Consider the following 13,995-nt stretch of genomic DNA (forward strand, 5'->3'; position numbering starts at 1 on the left):
GGGGACAGGAAAGGCATTCCAGCCACAGGCAGAAGGAAGGAGGCAAGAAGGGACGGTCCCAGGGAGGGTAAACTGAATGTCATCTGCAGTGGCTGTAAGGTGAGGTGGGCTTGCCGTGCTTGCAGAAGAGGCTGAAAATGATTTCTACCAATAATGTGTTGAGCACCTACCACATGTCGGGCGCTATATTAGGTGCCAAAGAGGGCAGCTGTAAATGAGATAAAACTAGGTCCTTTTCTCCTGGCACTCTTAGGTTGTTTTAATCCTGCTCCACTTGGTTATCATAGCCACTGAAATAGAACAGGAGAGACTTTGCATCATTGGGTGTAGATGTGGCGTCTACTCACAGCTCTAAATGCCATGTGTGGAGTGTGGTTCTCGAATCTCACTGCCTGTTCTTCTGTATCCAGTTGCTGCCAAGGAAGCCATGGTAGTCACTGGCCATTTGGCTACTCGACAGCTAGTCCCAGCTAGGGATGGTCTCAGGACTCAATTCTGGGTGAGGCAATTGAAAGGCAAAGCTGTCAAAGAAATTCTAGGAAATTTTTTTCCCTTGGACTAAAGGAGAGTGACATATAAGAAGCAGCTCTCCTTCCCAGCCCTACCCTTGTTCCCTGCTTTCCAGGACAGGTGCTCAGGATGTAGCATTTGGCTCTGCTGCAGCTGTCTGGGGATCTGTGATCCGGTGGGCTGCATTCCTCCCTGAAGGCCCTTGGGGACCATCCATTTCCTTGCTTCTGTTAGTCCTTACCAGTGGCTCACCTTCCTTGGCTCATGGTCCTTCAGGGCCAGCACTATCAGGGCCCTCTATCTTGAGTGCTGTCACTCTGGTTGCAGTGAAAGGTTCTCACATTTAAGGATTTACCTGGATAATGCAGAATAATCTTCCCATGGCAAGGCCCTTAACCTTAATCACCTCTGCAGTCTCTCTTGGAACGCAAGTATTCAGAGGATCCAAAGATCAAGCCATAGGCATTTGGGTCTGCCTAGTATAGAGGTGGAGAGTCTGGGTCCTTGATTTTGAGGAACAAACCAATTCTGGCCTCAACCTTATCTCTATTATTACAGATAAACCTGCTGTTAGACTGTTGTTGAAGGCCAGAGCATTCCTGATATAGGAGCTATTTGCAGGATACATGACACCCAAGGACAGGACAAAACCCCAATAGCTGGGTTTGTGGGGATTCCCACATAATTGAGAATGGGTTTTAGGGCAAGAGGATGGGATTGAAGAGAGAAAGAAGTGAAGGGCCTGTTATCTGTGAGGAGAGAGGGCAGGATGAGAAAGGGCAAGGATTTCTGCACAGCCTCTCCGGATTGCCAAGAAATGTGGCTTATTTATTCCTTCAAAAACTTTTTTTTTTTTGAGACAGGCTCTTGCTGAATTGTTGAGGCCAGACTTGAACTTGTGATCCTCCTGCCTCAGCCCCCTGAGCTAATGGGATTACAGGCGTGTGTCATTATACCCTCACGATCAGTTTTTGATACCCAGGTGGGATTTCTACGTCAACAGCTGGGGAGGGAGGCACCTTCACTTGGGGCTTGCTGAGAACTGCCACCATAGTGGCAGCAGTACTGTAGTGGTCCTGTGTGAAGAAGCCTAGAGCAGGTGTGAAGTATGCTTTTGGGAGATGCAGTGTGGCAAACAGATGATTCCCCTCCCTGACTTCCCCTGGGGGAGGAGAAACTAGACCTGTTCCCTTGGCTGAAACCTGAGGGCAAATTTAGGGAATACTCTCAAAACTTGTATGGGAGCTACTGACGGTTGAAAGATGGGAAGCTGTGCAGTTCTTGGGGACTGGCACCCGTCTCACACAGGAGGCAAGGAGCAGCAATCAGAATAGCATCCTGGTAGCAGGGAAGGACCACCATTGGACCTTCCAGTGAATCCTGACAGCACAATTCCAGAGACAGGGGAAATGTACTGTCAGAATGATGGATGACATTTGGGGTGGAAGACCTGGTAGGGCCCATGCAGCATGGGTTAATGGTACACAGCCATTAGAGAGAAGGTCTACTGCCCAAAGGTTGGCAAAAACAGTCATTTGATAAGGGACCAAATGTCGCTTAGAGTCAAGTTCTTTGCTGACAGGACCCATGGGACATCTGTCTTCCAGTCTACAAGGGTTAAGTCGCCAGTCAAAAGGGGACAAGCAACCTCACCAACCGGACAGAAGACTATTTAAGAAAGCAGATGTCTCTTTCCCTCTTCTGTGCAGGAAGATCAAGGGGAAAGGAGAGGCTGACCACACAAACCCCCCTCCCTGCTCCCAGCAGGAAGCCACACAGCTAGTGAGCACCTTGTGGGGGTGTGGGGAGCCTTGAATCAAACCACTGACACTTTTCCAATCAGATTGTCTTAATGCAGTGACCTATGTTACTGGATTGCACTGAGACTTTGATGTGAGCCCACCTCTCTGTGGGAAACTGCATTCCACAGAAGTTGGTAAAATTGTCAGGAAAACAACCCTGCTTATTCATACCTCTGTAAGCTGATGCTCTGAGCAGGCTACTGAATTGTTAAATAGAGGCCCTTGTGTGGGGGAGGGGATGTCCAGAGCACAGAAAGCAGAAGGTGGAATGTGGCCCCTCACTTGAAGGCTGGGTCATAGGGTCTACCAATCTGGGCCTGGTGAATTCTCAAGTTACAACCAGTCAAGATTCACTTTCCTTATAGGGACTGGCAGCTGAGGGTGGAAGGAGACGATGTTGTCCTGGGGAAGGGCAGCATACTCCTTCCAAAGGTTTTTGCCTTCCTAGATTGGCCCCTACTGGAATCTGCATGTTTCTAAATGGTGATGCGTGCCCTAATGCTTTCTTGTTTGTCTGGTGTTGTTTCTGAAAGCCAAGTTATGAAAATTAATACAGGGTGGGTCTAAACAAATGGTGACAGCCCTCCCCTTCCCCATGTGAACTGCACTGGGGAGCATATTCTGACTTTCATTCTAGACCTAAGTGGAGGGGAACTTCCTCTGGCCATGAACTCCTTTGAATACCTGATAAAAACCATCTGCTAACCTCCTAGAATACCACATACAAAATTTTGCATCTGACTTTAGATTTATGGCTTTCTTATAAGGCTTTAATTTGTGACCCAAATAGTGATTTGTTTTTCAAAAATTACACAGAATTGTTTGGATGGAATAGTTTTATTTAGCCAGCAAAAAACCTGCTAATTCTTGGTATCTCCTATTCCACATACTGTACTCTAGACTACAATTTGCAAGTCACGAGTATGAAGAATTGGTTGGGGCCTTGATGTTGAACAAAGGGATCAAATCCAGAGGAAGAGCTATGACATCCAATTGAAAAGGAAATATAGCAAATGAACCAGAACAAAAGATTTTATTGAATTCCATACATTCACAGGTCACTTCCAGATCTAGTAATAACACTGCAATGCTGAGGTGCCGTGCACTCATTTGGCTTGGACCAGCGGGTGACTGCAGCTCCTCGGCCTCCTAACAGTGGGCTGGCAGCCAGTGGCTACATAGTTTATTTTCTGGCTGGGGCACAGGTTCTCCCAGACTTGATCAACAAACACTCTAAGGAAGAGCTCCTTCACACACAACTTTTATCTATCATGATTACTATCCCTGTGTACACTTCCTTAGTTTGCAAAGTGGACCTAGCAAATTTTTGTACAGACCAGTTAAATGTCTGGAATGGTCCTGAAACCACAGCTTTGGTTTCTCTGGCCAGAATGTACCTCCAACCTAAGCACCTGCCTCAGAAAATGCAGACACTTGGTTCTCAGAGGGTGTGCATGTAGGTGCAGGGGAGACCACACCCATCCACCTATGTAAAAGCTCTTCAAAACATCTGCATGACCTGTGGGCAGCAGGATCACAATTTCTCACAAGCTGCCTGCCTCAGCCTCAGGAGACAGGCATCACCAGACTGTCCCTGTCCCAGGGTTCTGGTACTCAATTTATACCATCAGTGCCATTTCTAGGGTTGCAGATGCTCACCTGATTCTCTGAAGCCCAGGGAGACTGATGCACAGTGACATCCCTTGGGTAAAATACTCTTCCTACCTCCACAGATTCACTTTCAAAATTTCACTACCTTCTTTACTGAAATTATTAAAGTGCAACACTGTGTTTTCACTTACCCTATCAGGCACTGAAAAGCAAGCTTTTTTATTTTTCCCTATAATGAAATACATTTTCTCTACTCTTGGTATTTGTAATATACCTGCAATTAGAAGCAGCAGTTAAACACAAAACAGACAACAAAACCAGAGCAGAAGGCACAGACAGAGGAGCAGAAGAATGAGAATTTCACCACTGACTCTTTGATGAACACGAGGCCAAACAAAGCCAAACCCAATTCCTAAGCCCATTTTGCTTCCAAGGTTGCCTCCCTGGCTCACCAGGAAGTCAGTCTTTTGAAAGCAGAAACGCCATTTATTAAAGCCCATGTCCCAAGTAAACAGGTCTGGCTCAGTACGAATTTGCCCCCCTTACATAAGAAAATCCAAGACTAATGAAAATACAGAAAATTACTTCAAATGTAAGCTGAATGCTACAGTTTACATGGAATAAAAATTAGCCAGAAAACTACCTTAGGAAAAAAAAATTTTTATCCCTTGTGGAGATATATATATATATATATATATATAATTCTCAGTGATAATATTCAAACTGTGAAGCCTACATTTGCCAATACTATTTTCTAATTATATCTTTCTTAGAAGGAAAAAGGGTAGAAATGTGATTTTGAAATATTGGCAGGATCCCCAAAGTTAGATATTAGCATCTTTTCATCTCTCTTAATGAGAACTTCACTGTAAATATACCTTATCATGAGATATTCATGTTTTGAAGTATTATATCTAAAGATAACCAACCTATTCTTAACTCAGATTCATTATCCACAAAAGTATAATGACTAAAATAACACAACAGAATGAACAAATGTTTTATTGGCATGTTCATTGTTGTAAACAGCATCTGGCATGAAAAAGTTTTACCAAAACCTTTTTATTTTTATAAATTAGATGATATTTCAAAATTTATGTAGAATTGTGGTCACTGTATAGTTTTATTTAGCAAAGCAAAAACTCGCTCATTCTAATAGACTTTTCAATGAAACCCTGTTGACTGCATCAGTCTATACGAAGATGACCTTACTAACAAATTTACTCAGTATGTTAAGACGTTTCCTCAAAGTTAAACTACATGGATCTACAAACTGACTCTAAAATTAAAATGGGACTTACAAGCATCCTAGAAGATTCAAACTGGAGGTAAATCTTTAAAAATAAATGTACAAAAAAAAAAAAAAAAAGCCGATTAACAGAAAAACCTCATTAACAAGGGAAAATACAATCCTATGGGACCCAGCACTGAGGAGCCTCACTGAGGATTACATTTACACAGACTGCTAACTTCTCAATGTACACAAATGTACATAATGATGTGTGAAAAGAATAAACATGGGTTATAGCTGAACTACAACTATGATAACTCAACAGGATAATTTTATTTACATGCTGAATGAATGAGTGAAACATATTCTCTACATCCATAACTTAAGTACAATCAGTTATAATTACAAAACTGCAGTAATTTGAGCTGCCACTTGCTGGGATAGGTCTAAGGGAAATGTTTTGATGTTCCAAAATGTCCTTAATACTTCGCAAAAAATAAAACAAAAACACAACTTCACAATTCTTTTCTGGGTTACAACTCGTTCTAAGAATTTCTTTCTTCAGCTCCTATTTTTGCTGCTTTCCAAGAGACAACACACGCTGCATTTACTTCTGAATTGTCAATGAGGTAATGTGTGTATCAGTGAAATAAACAGAAAATTCATTCATTCATGGCCTTTGCACAGCTTTTATTATTAAGCTATGAGCATCCTGTTTGAGGCTAGTTTTACTAGCGGCTATGTGCACATTTGTCCGCAATAAAAGAAGTTTACTCATTCCCCTTCCCCCTTTTCTAGTAGCAGGTTTTGCTTTTTTTTTTTTTTTTATTGTTTTTGCACATCCCTTTTTCACTTTACAGTACATTTGACTATAGTGCACAACATGATTCCAAGTCAAAACAGTGGCCCATTGGGCACTGAGCTTCTGATTGGTGAAGGGCAGTCCAATCAGTGCTGGTGTCACTGGGTTACCCCAACCATGTCCGGCCATAATGGCACTACACAGTAGTAGTGAACCACCTAGTTAAAATCAAAAAATCCCTCAGGGAAAATGCTACACTAGCAGAGTCAGTCTTGAGTCAGATCTTTATTTGGCGCTCCATCCAGATATATTTTTAGTGCTTTTTCTTTACGAGGCGAGTATGTTACACGATGTCCAGTTTTCTGGAGTCGACTGCTTTCTTTTTTCATCAGTTCATTTCTTTGCTCATCTGTCAACTCCATTACTTCTTCTGTTTTATCCCTTTATTTAAAATATGAATTACATATGAGACTAGTTATCCAACTGCCTCTATTAATTTATGCTTGAATGCTATGATGCTCCTTAGCTAGACACTCAGACTGTCACTGGTGAGGTTGAATATAAAATCTGTCACTGGTGAGGTTGAATATAATCTCACATACTAGGGAATCTTATAGCTAGGTAAATAAAAGGCTAAATTTGAACCACACCTTCTTGGCTTCAAAAATTATCATTATTTCTCTATATCTGTGTTATCCTATTAGGTGATCACTAGCCACATGTGACTAACAAGCACTTAAAATGTGTCTGATCCACAAGGAGATGTACTGAAAGTAGAATACACAACATTTCTAAGACTTGGTACAAGAATATAAACTATCCCATAAATCATTTTTTGTACTGGTTGCATGTTGTAATGATAATAGTTTTGGATGAATTGGATTACAAGTATTGGATTAATTTTGCCTACTTCTTTTTACTATTTTTAATGTGTCTACTAGAAAACTTCAAATTATAATGTGTGACATTCACTGCATTTCTACTGGTTAGTACTATTCTCTATCAAAATAACAGTAAATTTATGGTAAACAAGATATTCATGCATGCTAAAAATAGTTTATCATTATAAGAACAAGCAACAAAAATATTGGAATATTACCTATAAAATATGACGGCACCATCATCACAGATATAAAGAGGCCAGACATTCAGGGTAGAAACTTTAGGGTTCCAGTCCAAATCCTGATGAATATCAAGGACAGAAATATCACAGGGAAAAGTTCCTCTGCCCTAAGGAGAAAAAAAAAATGAATGCATAGATCATGCCTATAGCCATGTTTATTGCGTATTAATACACAGATTTAACACTCTCAGGCCTTTACCTTGGCAAATTCAATATCTTCCAAAGGAATCCCACTGATTTCACTAAGCTGTAAAAGAAAAGGTCTTATATAAGTTAATTTAAAAAAATAAACTTGGAAATTATTTTTTTTTTTATCCCACAAATTGTTTGATCCCCCTCCCACCAAAAAAAAAAAAAAATATGCTGATGTAATAAATTAGAAGAAAAAGCAGAAAGTGCAATTCTCTCCTCTGGCCACCATGCAAATGCTAAGCCCGACAAACATCAAGTTAATACATTCCTTCCAGGTCTTCTACACGTACATAAATCTACTCACACATTTCTACAATGCGTAAACTTATATTTATAAATATTTCTATAAGAACAATTTTACATAAGTATAATTTTATATAACTTCACAGATATAATTCCTAAGATGTGGAATTTGACCCTAAAAAGACTGAATTTGAATATTTATCAGAGGCATTTGATATTGCCCATTTCCCCTGAAACCTTGACAACTCCAGGTATTTTTTAATTTTCTAAATCTTTACATTAAGAGATGAAACATAATGGTATTAATTTGTATTTCTATGAATTGCCTGTTCATTTATTCATGTTCTTAGCCTATTTTTAAAATTAGCCTGTCCATCTTTATTATGGACAACTTGTTGCATATAGGTTTAAATAATTTTCTTCTCTTTTATCTTTGTTTATATATAGTTTTTTAAATACCCGGTTTTGGCTCTACAGATAATTTAAGCTTGTATGTAGTATTTCCTTTCTTTCTTTGGCTTTTGGTATTATGCTTACAAATATCTTTCTTCAGGATTATATACATATTTTTAATATTGTGATCCAGTACCTTTATCATTTTACTTTCTTATATACATTTAATGCATTTAGAATTTATTTTTGTGTCTGGTATGAAGTATGAAAAATAAATATTTATCCAAATGCCTTTGCAAGACTAGGGGATGTGGCTCAGTGGTAGAGTGCCTGACTAGCGTGTGTGAGGCTCTGGGCTCAATCCCCAGCATCCAAAAGAAAAAAAGAGAACAAAGAGGGGAAAAAAAAAAAAAAGCTTTGTACTGGTACTACTGATAGAGTAATTTTTCCTTTCCCCTTAAATTCTTACAGTTCTCATCTTAAAGTGCAAAACAGACCTTCATTTGAATTCATTTTTCAATTCTATTTAATTATTTTAGACTTACAGCAATCTACTAACTTGTAACTAATTCTAATTACTTAAGAAAACTGCTTCAGGTAACAGAAAGTGAAGGTCCACTTCTAGATGAATAAGAGCCAAAGCAATTTTGAAAACCTCAGGAGCTCTAAGGAATAACCAGAAGTAACAGAGACCAATGAAGGCTGTGCCAATAATGTTTGGTATTCACTTCCTAGCCTACCGGCCTGTCTTGTTGGCAGTGGAAGAAAAATGGATATTACTTCATTTTGTTTAAAATGAACTTACCTTCTCTCGCAACTCATCAACACTATTGCTCTCCAACACAACCTCCTGGAAGGGATCCAATTTCATCTCTGAAGGCCTCCACCGTCGTGACAGAACAGCAAGCTGAGACATGGACTTCATCTTCTCTACCCCTAAGAACATGCAAGATCATGCCCATCATTCTATTTTCCTTAAAGGTTCATATTTTGACTTTCCCTATAGTTCCTGACTAAACAAAAAGATTTACTTCAAGCGCTATTCTTTAAAAAAGTAGACATGAAAAAACCAATTATCCCAAGGAGTTAAGAATGAAATGTTTATTCTCTTCTTTCCATTCTTCAAAGACGACTGCTTTCTTTTATAAGCCATCCTTCAGCCAGTACTCCCTCCTGACTCCTATTGGATGCTGCTTTACCAATTACTCTCTCCTCTGGATCTTCAGTGTTTGCTTCTCTAATGGCTATTACCCCAACCTGAAACCATAATCAAGTCATGTTTGCTTTATCCTTCCTTTTTTTTTCACGTCAGTTATTTCTTCTCTTTTCATAAACTCCCAAATTTTGCGATTCTTTAAAGTCCAAGTCAATGTCACTTGCTTCTCTGGTATATACAAAAGCAAATTCCATTGATTTTGACCCTTAGTACCTATTATTTTAGAATGACAGGTCTGTAGTTCTTAATTCTCCCATGGACCACATTGCAGGTAATAGGCAATCTCTGGCTCTTACTCATTTTTGTAGCACCAGGAATTAGCAGAATCTGGTGGATACAGCTGAATAAATGTTTCTTGGATTTAATTACATGACTTATTTTTATTCAACTATTTTAATGATAAATATATACTTAAGTGATATTGATGTTGGCACCCACAATCCAGTACTAGAGATATCTAACCTTCTTTGCCAATACATTATACTTAATCTTTCCTTCCAAGTGTGATTTCTATTTTCTTCATGGTCCCTGCCCAGTCACAGTGGTTATTCTCTAAGGCCCTGATACTCAGAGAAGGAATCTGCAATCTGGAGCACTTGCCCACACAAAATGATGCTCAGAAGTTCTTTCCCTCTCCAGTTAACTTTTCAACTAATCAGAATTTCAAGTATTTATATTTAAACCAAATTAGAACTGAAACAGCCTCTAAAGAGGAGATGTTTGTACTATTGAACTCTCTATAAGACTATCATAATCTTACATAAAACATCCAGAATTAGTATTTTAATTTCTATAGGAAAAAAATTAAATTAAAATCCTTCTAAGCAACAACAGTTAAAAAAAAAAATTTAGAACTAGTGAGAACTCCCCAAAGCCATCATTCCTTCAACTATTTCTTCCAAAAACAATATTTTAAATGTCATAATGCTGCCAGTAAATCAAGAGGTGTAACAAATACCAGGGCTCTTCTAGGTTACTGTTATGGGTTGTTTCATCCTCAAAAGATATGAAGTACAAATCCCAAGTAACTCAGAATGCAACTTTATTTGGAAATAGGGACTTTAGAGTGGTAATCAAGTTAAAACGAGGTCATTAGGGTAGGACTAACGGTTTTAAGGGGAAACTTAGGTATAGACAAGCCTACAGGAAGAGCACCATGTTTAGATGAGGGCAGACACCTGAGGTACTACAACTATAAGTTAAGAAATGCCAACAAACCTCCAGAAGCTAGGAGGGAATAGAATAGGTTCTCCCTTATAAGACTTTAAGGAACTGACCTGCCAACATCTAGACCTCTGACTTCAAGCCTCTAGAACTGTGAAATAATAAATTGCTATTGTTTAAGCCACTCAGTTTGTGGTATTTTATAATGGCCGCCTAGGTAACTAATTTAAGTCCTTAACCTCAAAATCTTTGCTATATTATCAGTACCATATCCTCAATACAAAATAAGCCATAATAAAAACAGAAACAAAATAATAAACATGGCTAAGAAAATATTAGCAGAATTTGCTATACAATGTACTTTCAAAAAGAGAGAATTAGTGATCTCAAAGTAGAAAAAAGAAGAAATATTTAAAAGGAAAATGGTATCAAGAGAAAGAAGAGAAAGAAGAAAGGTAAAAGACATGTTCTCTAAAATTAACTGAAGCAATTATACTAGAACTCAGGGACAGTAAATAAAACTCTCGGTAATGGGACAGAAGCAGGCATTGCATCAATCTGTAATATGGCATATTAGATCCCTGATAACTCATTATTTGATTAAAAAGTGTAGGCTTCTATTAGTTTTAGGGTATTTCTAATACTTTTCCCTACAAAAATATTGCTAATACCATCAAGAACTTCAAGGAAAACTTCCCAGTTGCTGGAAATATTAATATCTTCTTCGTAAATATGATAATCCAAAAAGACAGTGCCAGGATTCTTCCATGTTTTTTTCCTTAGACGAAACCTACAAACATAACATATTTAAAACTAGTACAATTTTAAATTCTTAGCTTAAAAAAACAATGTTAATCTGATACAAAAGAAAACTATGTTCAAATAAAGTAAAATGGCTATTCATTAAATCTGGGGAAAATGTAAAGAAATGCTCCTAGTACTTCAAATTTAATATCCTTCACAAGAAATTCAAACAGAATTCTAATATTCTTGCGTAATACTACTAAATCTGCTATTTAATACTATTAAAATTCTGAAGAGCACAAGAAATTTTAATTCTTCCAAATTTAGAAAATCAAACCAGTCTATATCAACTGACCATACAACCACCTTTCTTCAAACTGGTGATAACACTGTAATTTTGCTTTACCTGTCAATACTGAGTTCTAAACCACACTGCTCCCTGAGTTGAGGAATTAATTCCTCTTTTGATTGCCGCACAGTCATTCCTTTAGCAAACACAGCATCTAGCAGAAACTTGCATGGCTGGGAATATAAACATAAATAATTAGAGCTTGAATTATACATTAAAATAAGGATTATGGTGACATTTTATTTGTATTTTTTAATGATATGTGAAGGGCCTAAGTTTAAGAGTCTTATTTTCCTAGTTTCAAATCTTAGCTCCAGACTAACCAGCTCAGCTTTCTTGTCTCTGAACTCTGTACCTCAGTTTTCTCATTTAAGTTGGGAATGGTATCTTTCTCACTGAGTCACTGTGAAGATTAACTAGAATAATGTACTCACATTTTCCTTCTTGTAATAAAATGATCACAATTTTATTTTTCTTTTTTGCAGCCATGGGGATTGAACTTGGGGCTTTAGGCATGCTAATCTAAGCAAGTACTCTACCACTGAGCAACATCCCTAGCTCAAATTATTGCGATTTTGATGATAAAAGGAACCACTTTAATAAACTAAAATGAGGGAAATGCATACTAAATCTATGAGCACATTAATTAATTGTCTGAAAAGAAACATAGATCCACAAACTCCAAATTCATAAGAAATGTAAGTCAAAATGACCATAATGGTCACAAATAAGAAATATGAAACGTGTTTGATGAAGTATTTGCTGAATGAACAAAGGCATTTTATGAAAAATTTATAGTTTTCCTATTTGTCTACATTCCCAATAAGATGTTATAAACATCCTGAAAATAGGATCTTTGTCTTATTCTTTTGGGTATTAGCCACAAGACTTTTACATCACAGGAACTAAATATTTTATTGATTACTCCCTAAAAACCAGCTTGCTTAGATCCTTAATACCACCATTTACAAGTTGTGTGACCATTAATAAGATCCTTAAGTTCTCTGTGACACAGTTTCTTTGCCTTTAAAATGGGAATAATAAATAGCACTTAAATCATGGAATTAACTTATAAGGATTAAATGAGTTAGCTTTTAGAAGCACTTGGAGAACAAATAGTAAATACTATATTTGTTACGCACTAAAATGACTCTGGACATAAAAAGTCTCTATAGATTTTACAGGTGAGCTGCTATCCATCTGTACATTTTATGATCATTCCAAGAAAGCAAGCATAAACAAACTTATTTTTAAAGACAGGAAAATTTTTGCCTCACTCCTGCACTATACTGACATTTTAGAGCAAGGTGATGATAATGACCTGAGGGTCAAATTCACCACTGTTTTTATAAATGGAATTTTATTACAATATAGTCTTTTGTATTAGTTTACATATTATCATCTCTGACTACTTTTGTGCTACAATAGCAGACTTCTGTAGATGCAACAGATCTGCAAAACTAAAATCATAAAAAGAAACGACTGATCATTATTATATTTTCATAACTATAAAAAATAACTATTCTTTGATGCATCACTCACCTCTTGTTCATTGACTAAAAGCTGGTACACTTTAACTCTGTATTCTCCTTTTTTAAGTGCTCTCCCCAGTCTAATTGTAATCTATAAATTAAAAAAAAACAATTTTTTTTTTTTTTTAAATTTAAGATACACTGTCTCAGCAGAAAGATAACCCATTCTCACTTCATTGCTCAAGTTTTGTTTTCCAAAAGTCCCTAGACTATGGGCTCTTTGAGAACAGGTATATCTTTTACCTCTGAATGCCCAGGACCTGGAACAGTAACTGATGCACAGTTAACATTTAACAACTATTTGATGGATGAATAAAGAATATCAATAATCAAAACATCCCAAATAAACATCAAAGAAAAACCATTCTTTTAAGATATCTACTCCACCTTACTAGGAAGTAGTGCAAGGTGTTCTCAAATCTATCATTTAAAACAGATCTAATTATTCAATGATTAATCAACCTTATTGTCATCTGAAAATGATGAAAGTGTTTCATTCAGTCGGACGCTCTCAAATTCTTGATTGCTGGCATACACTCGAAAGACCTTGAAGTGAGATGACAAAACTCCAACAAAGGGCTCTAAATGTTGTTTGAAAGCTGCCAGAGTAATTCTTTTATCAACATGTACCATCAACCCTAAGCACAAAAAACCAAAACAAAAAAGGAACAAAAATGTAAAAGAAACCTCTTTGAGTATATGAAACAGATCATAAATTTCTTTTTATATAGTAAGCAGAAAAAAGTATCTCTTAGACTTTTAGATAATATACTGTATTGGATGAAGACAAACAAGGACACTTAATATATGATAATATATGACAGCTTTAACTGTTCTGAGATAATTTAAGTGCTTATTTACTTATTTGTATTGCTGAATTTCAAAACCAAACTACAGGGATTCTTTTAAAATACACACATTTCAAGCTCTACACAGTAATAGTGTAGGCTCTGACTGACTTCCACCTGCCTCCTCTGCTTACTAACTATACGACATGGAGCAGGTCATGGGCATTTGTACCTTTGTTTCTTTGTGAAAAAAAAGGAGATAATATTAGTACCTGCCTCATGGTGTACTGTGATT

General features: G+C 37.3%; 1 protein-coding gene across 4 annotated transcripts in view; it reads right to left on the reverse strand.

Moving 5' to 3' along the window:
* Positions 1 to 4,909: 4,909 nt before the first annotated feature.
* Positions 4,910 to 13,995, reverse strand: part of Usp47 (ubiquitin specific peptidase 47) — a 105,600-nt gene continuing 96,514 nt past the window's right edge. For 3 of the 4 annotated variants that reach the window (XM_026395903.2, XM_026395902.2, XM_026395904.2), the window contains 8 exons: positions 13,375 to 13,550; positions 12,923 to 13,003; positions 11,438 to 11,553; positions 10,959 to 11,077; positions 8,713 to 8,843; positions 7,279 to 7,326; positions 7,056 to 7,186; positions 4,910 to 6,397 (listed from right to left, as the gene is read on the reverse strand). In XM_026395903.2, the coding sequence (XP_026251688.2) occupies positions 6,223 to 6,397; positions 7,056 to 7,186; positions 7,279 to 7,326; positions 8,713 to 8,843; positions 10,959 to 11,077; positions 11,438 to 11,553; positions 12,923 to 13,003; positions 13,375 to 13,550 (977 nt within the window). In that variant the 3' untranslated portion in view covers positions 4,910 to 6,222. The remainder of the gene's footprint in view (positions 6,398 to 7,055; positions 7,187 to 7,278; positions 7,327 to 8,712; positions 8,844 to 10,958; positions 11,078 to 11,437; positions 11,554 to 12,922; positions 13,004 to 13,374; positions 13,551 to 13,995) is intronic. The other variant, XM_026395905.2, reaches the window with a different exon arrangement.

This window comes from Urocitellus parryii, chromosome 4 (genome assembly GCF_045843805.1).
Source record: "Urocitellus parryii isolate mUroPar1 chromosome 4, mUroPar1.hap1, whole genome shotgun sequence".
Taxonomy (NCBI): domain Eukaryota; kingdom Metazoa; phylum Chordata; class Mammalia; order Rodentia; family Sciuridae; genus Urocitellus; species Urocitellus parryii.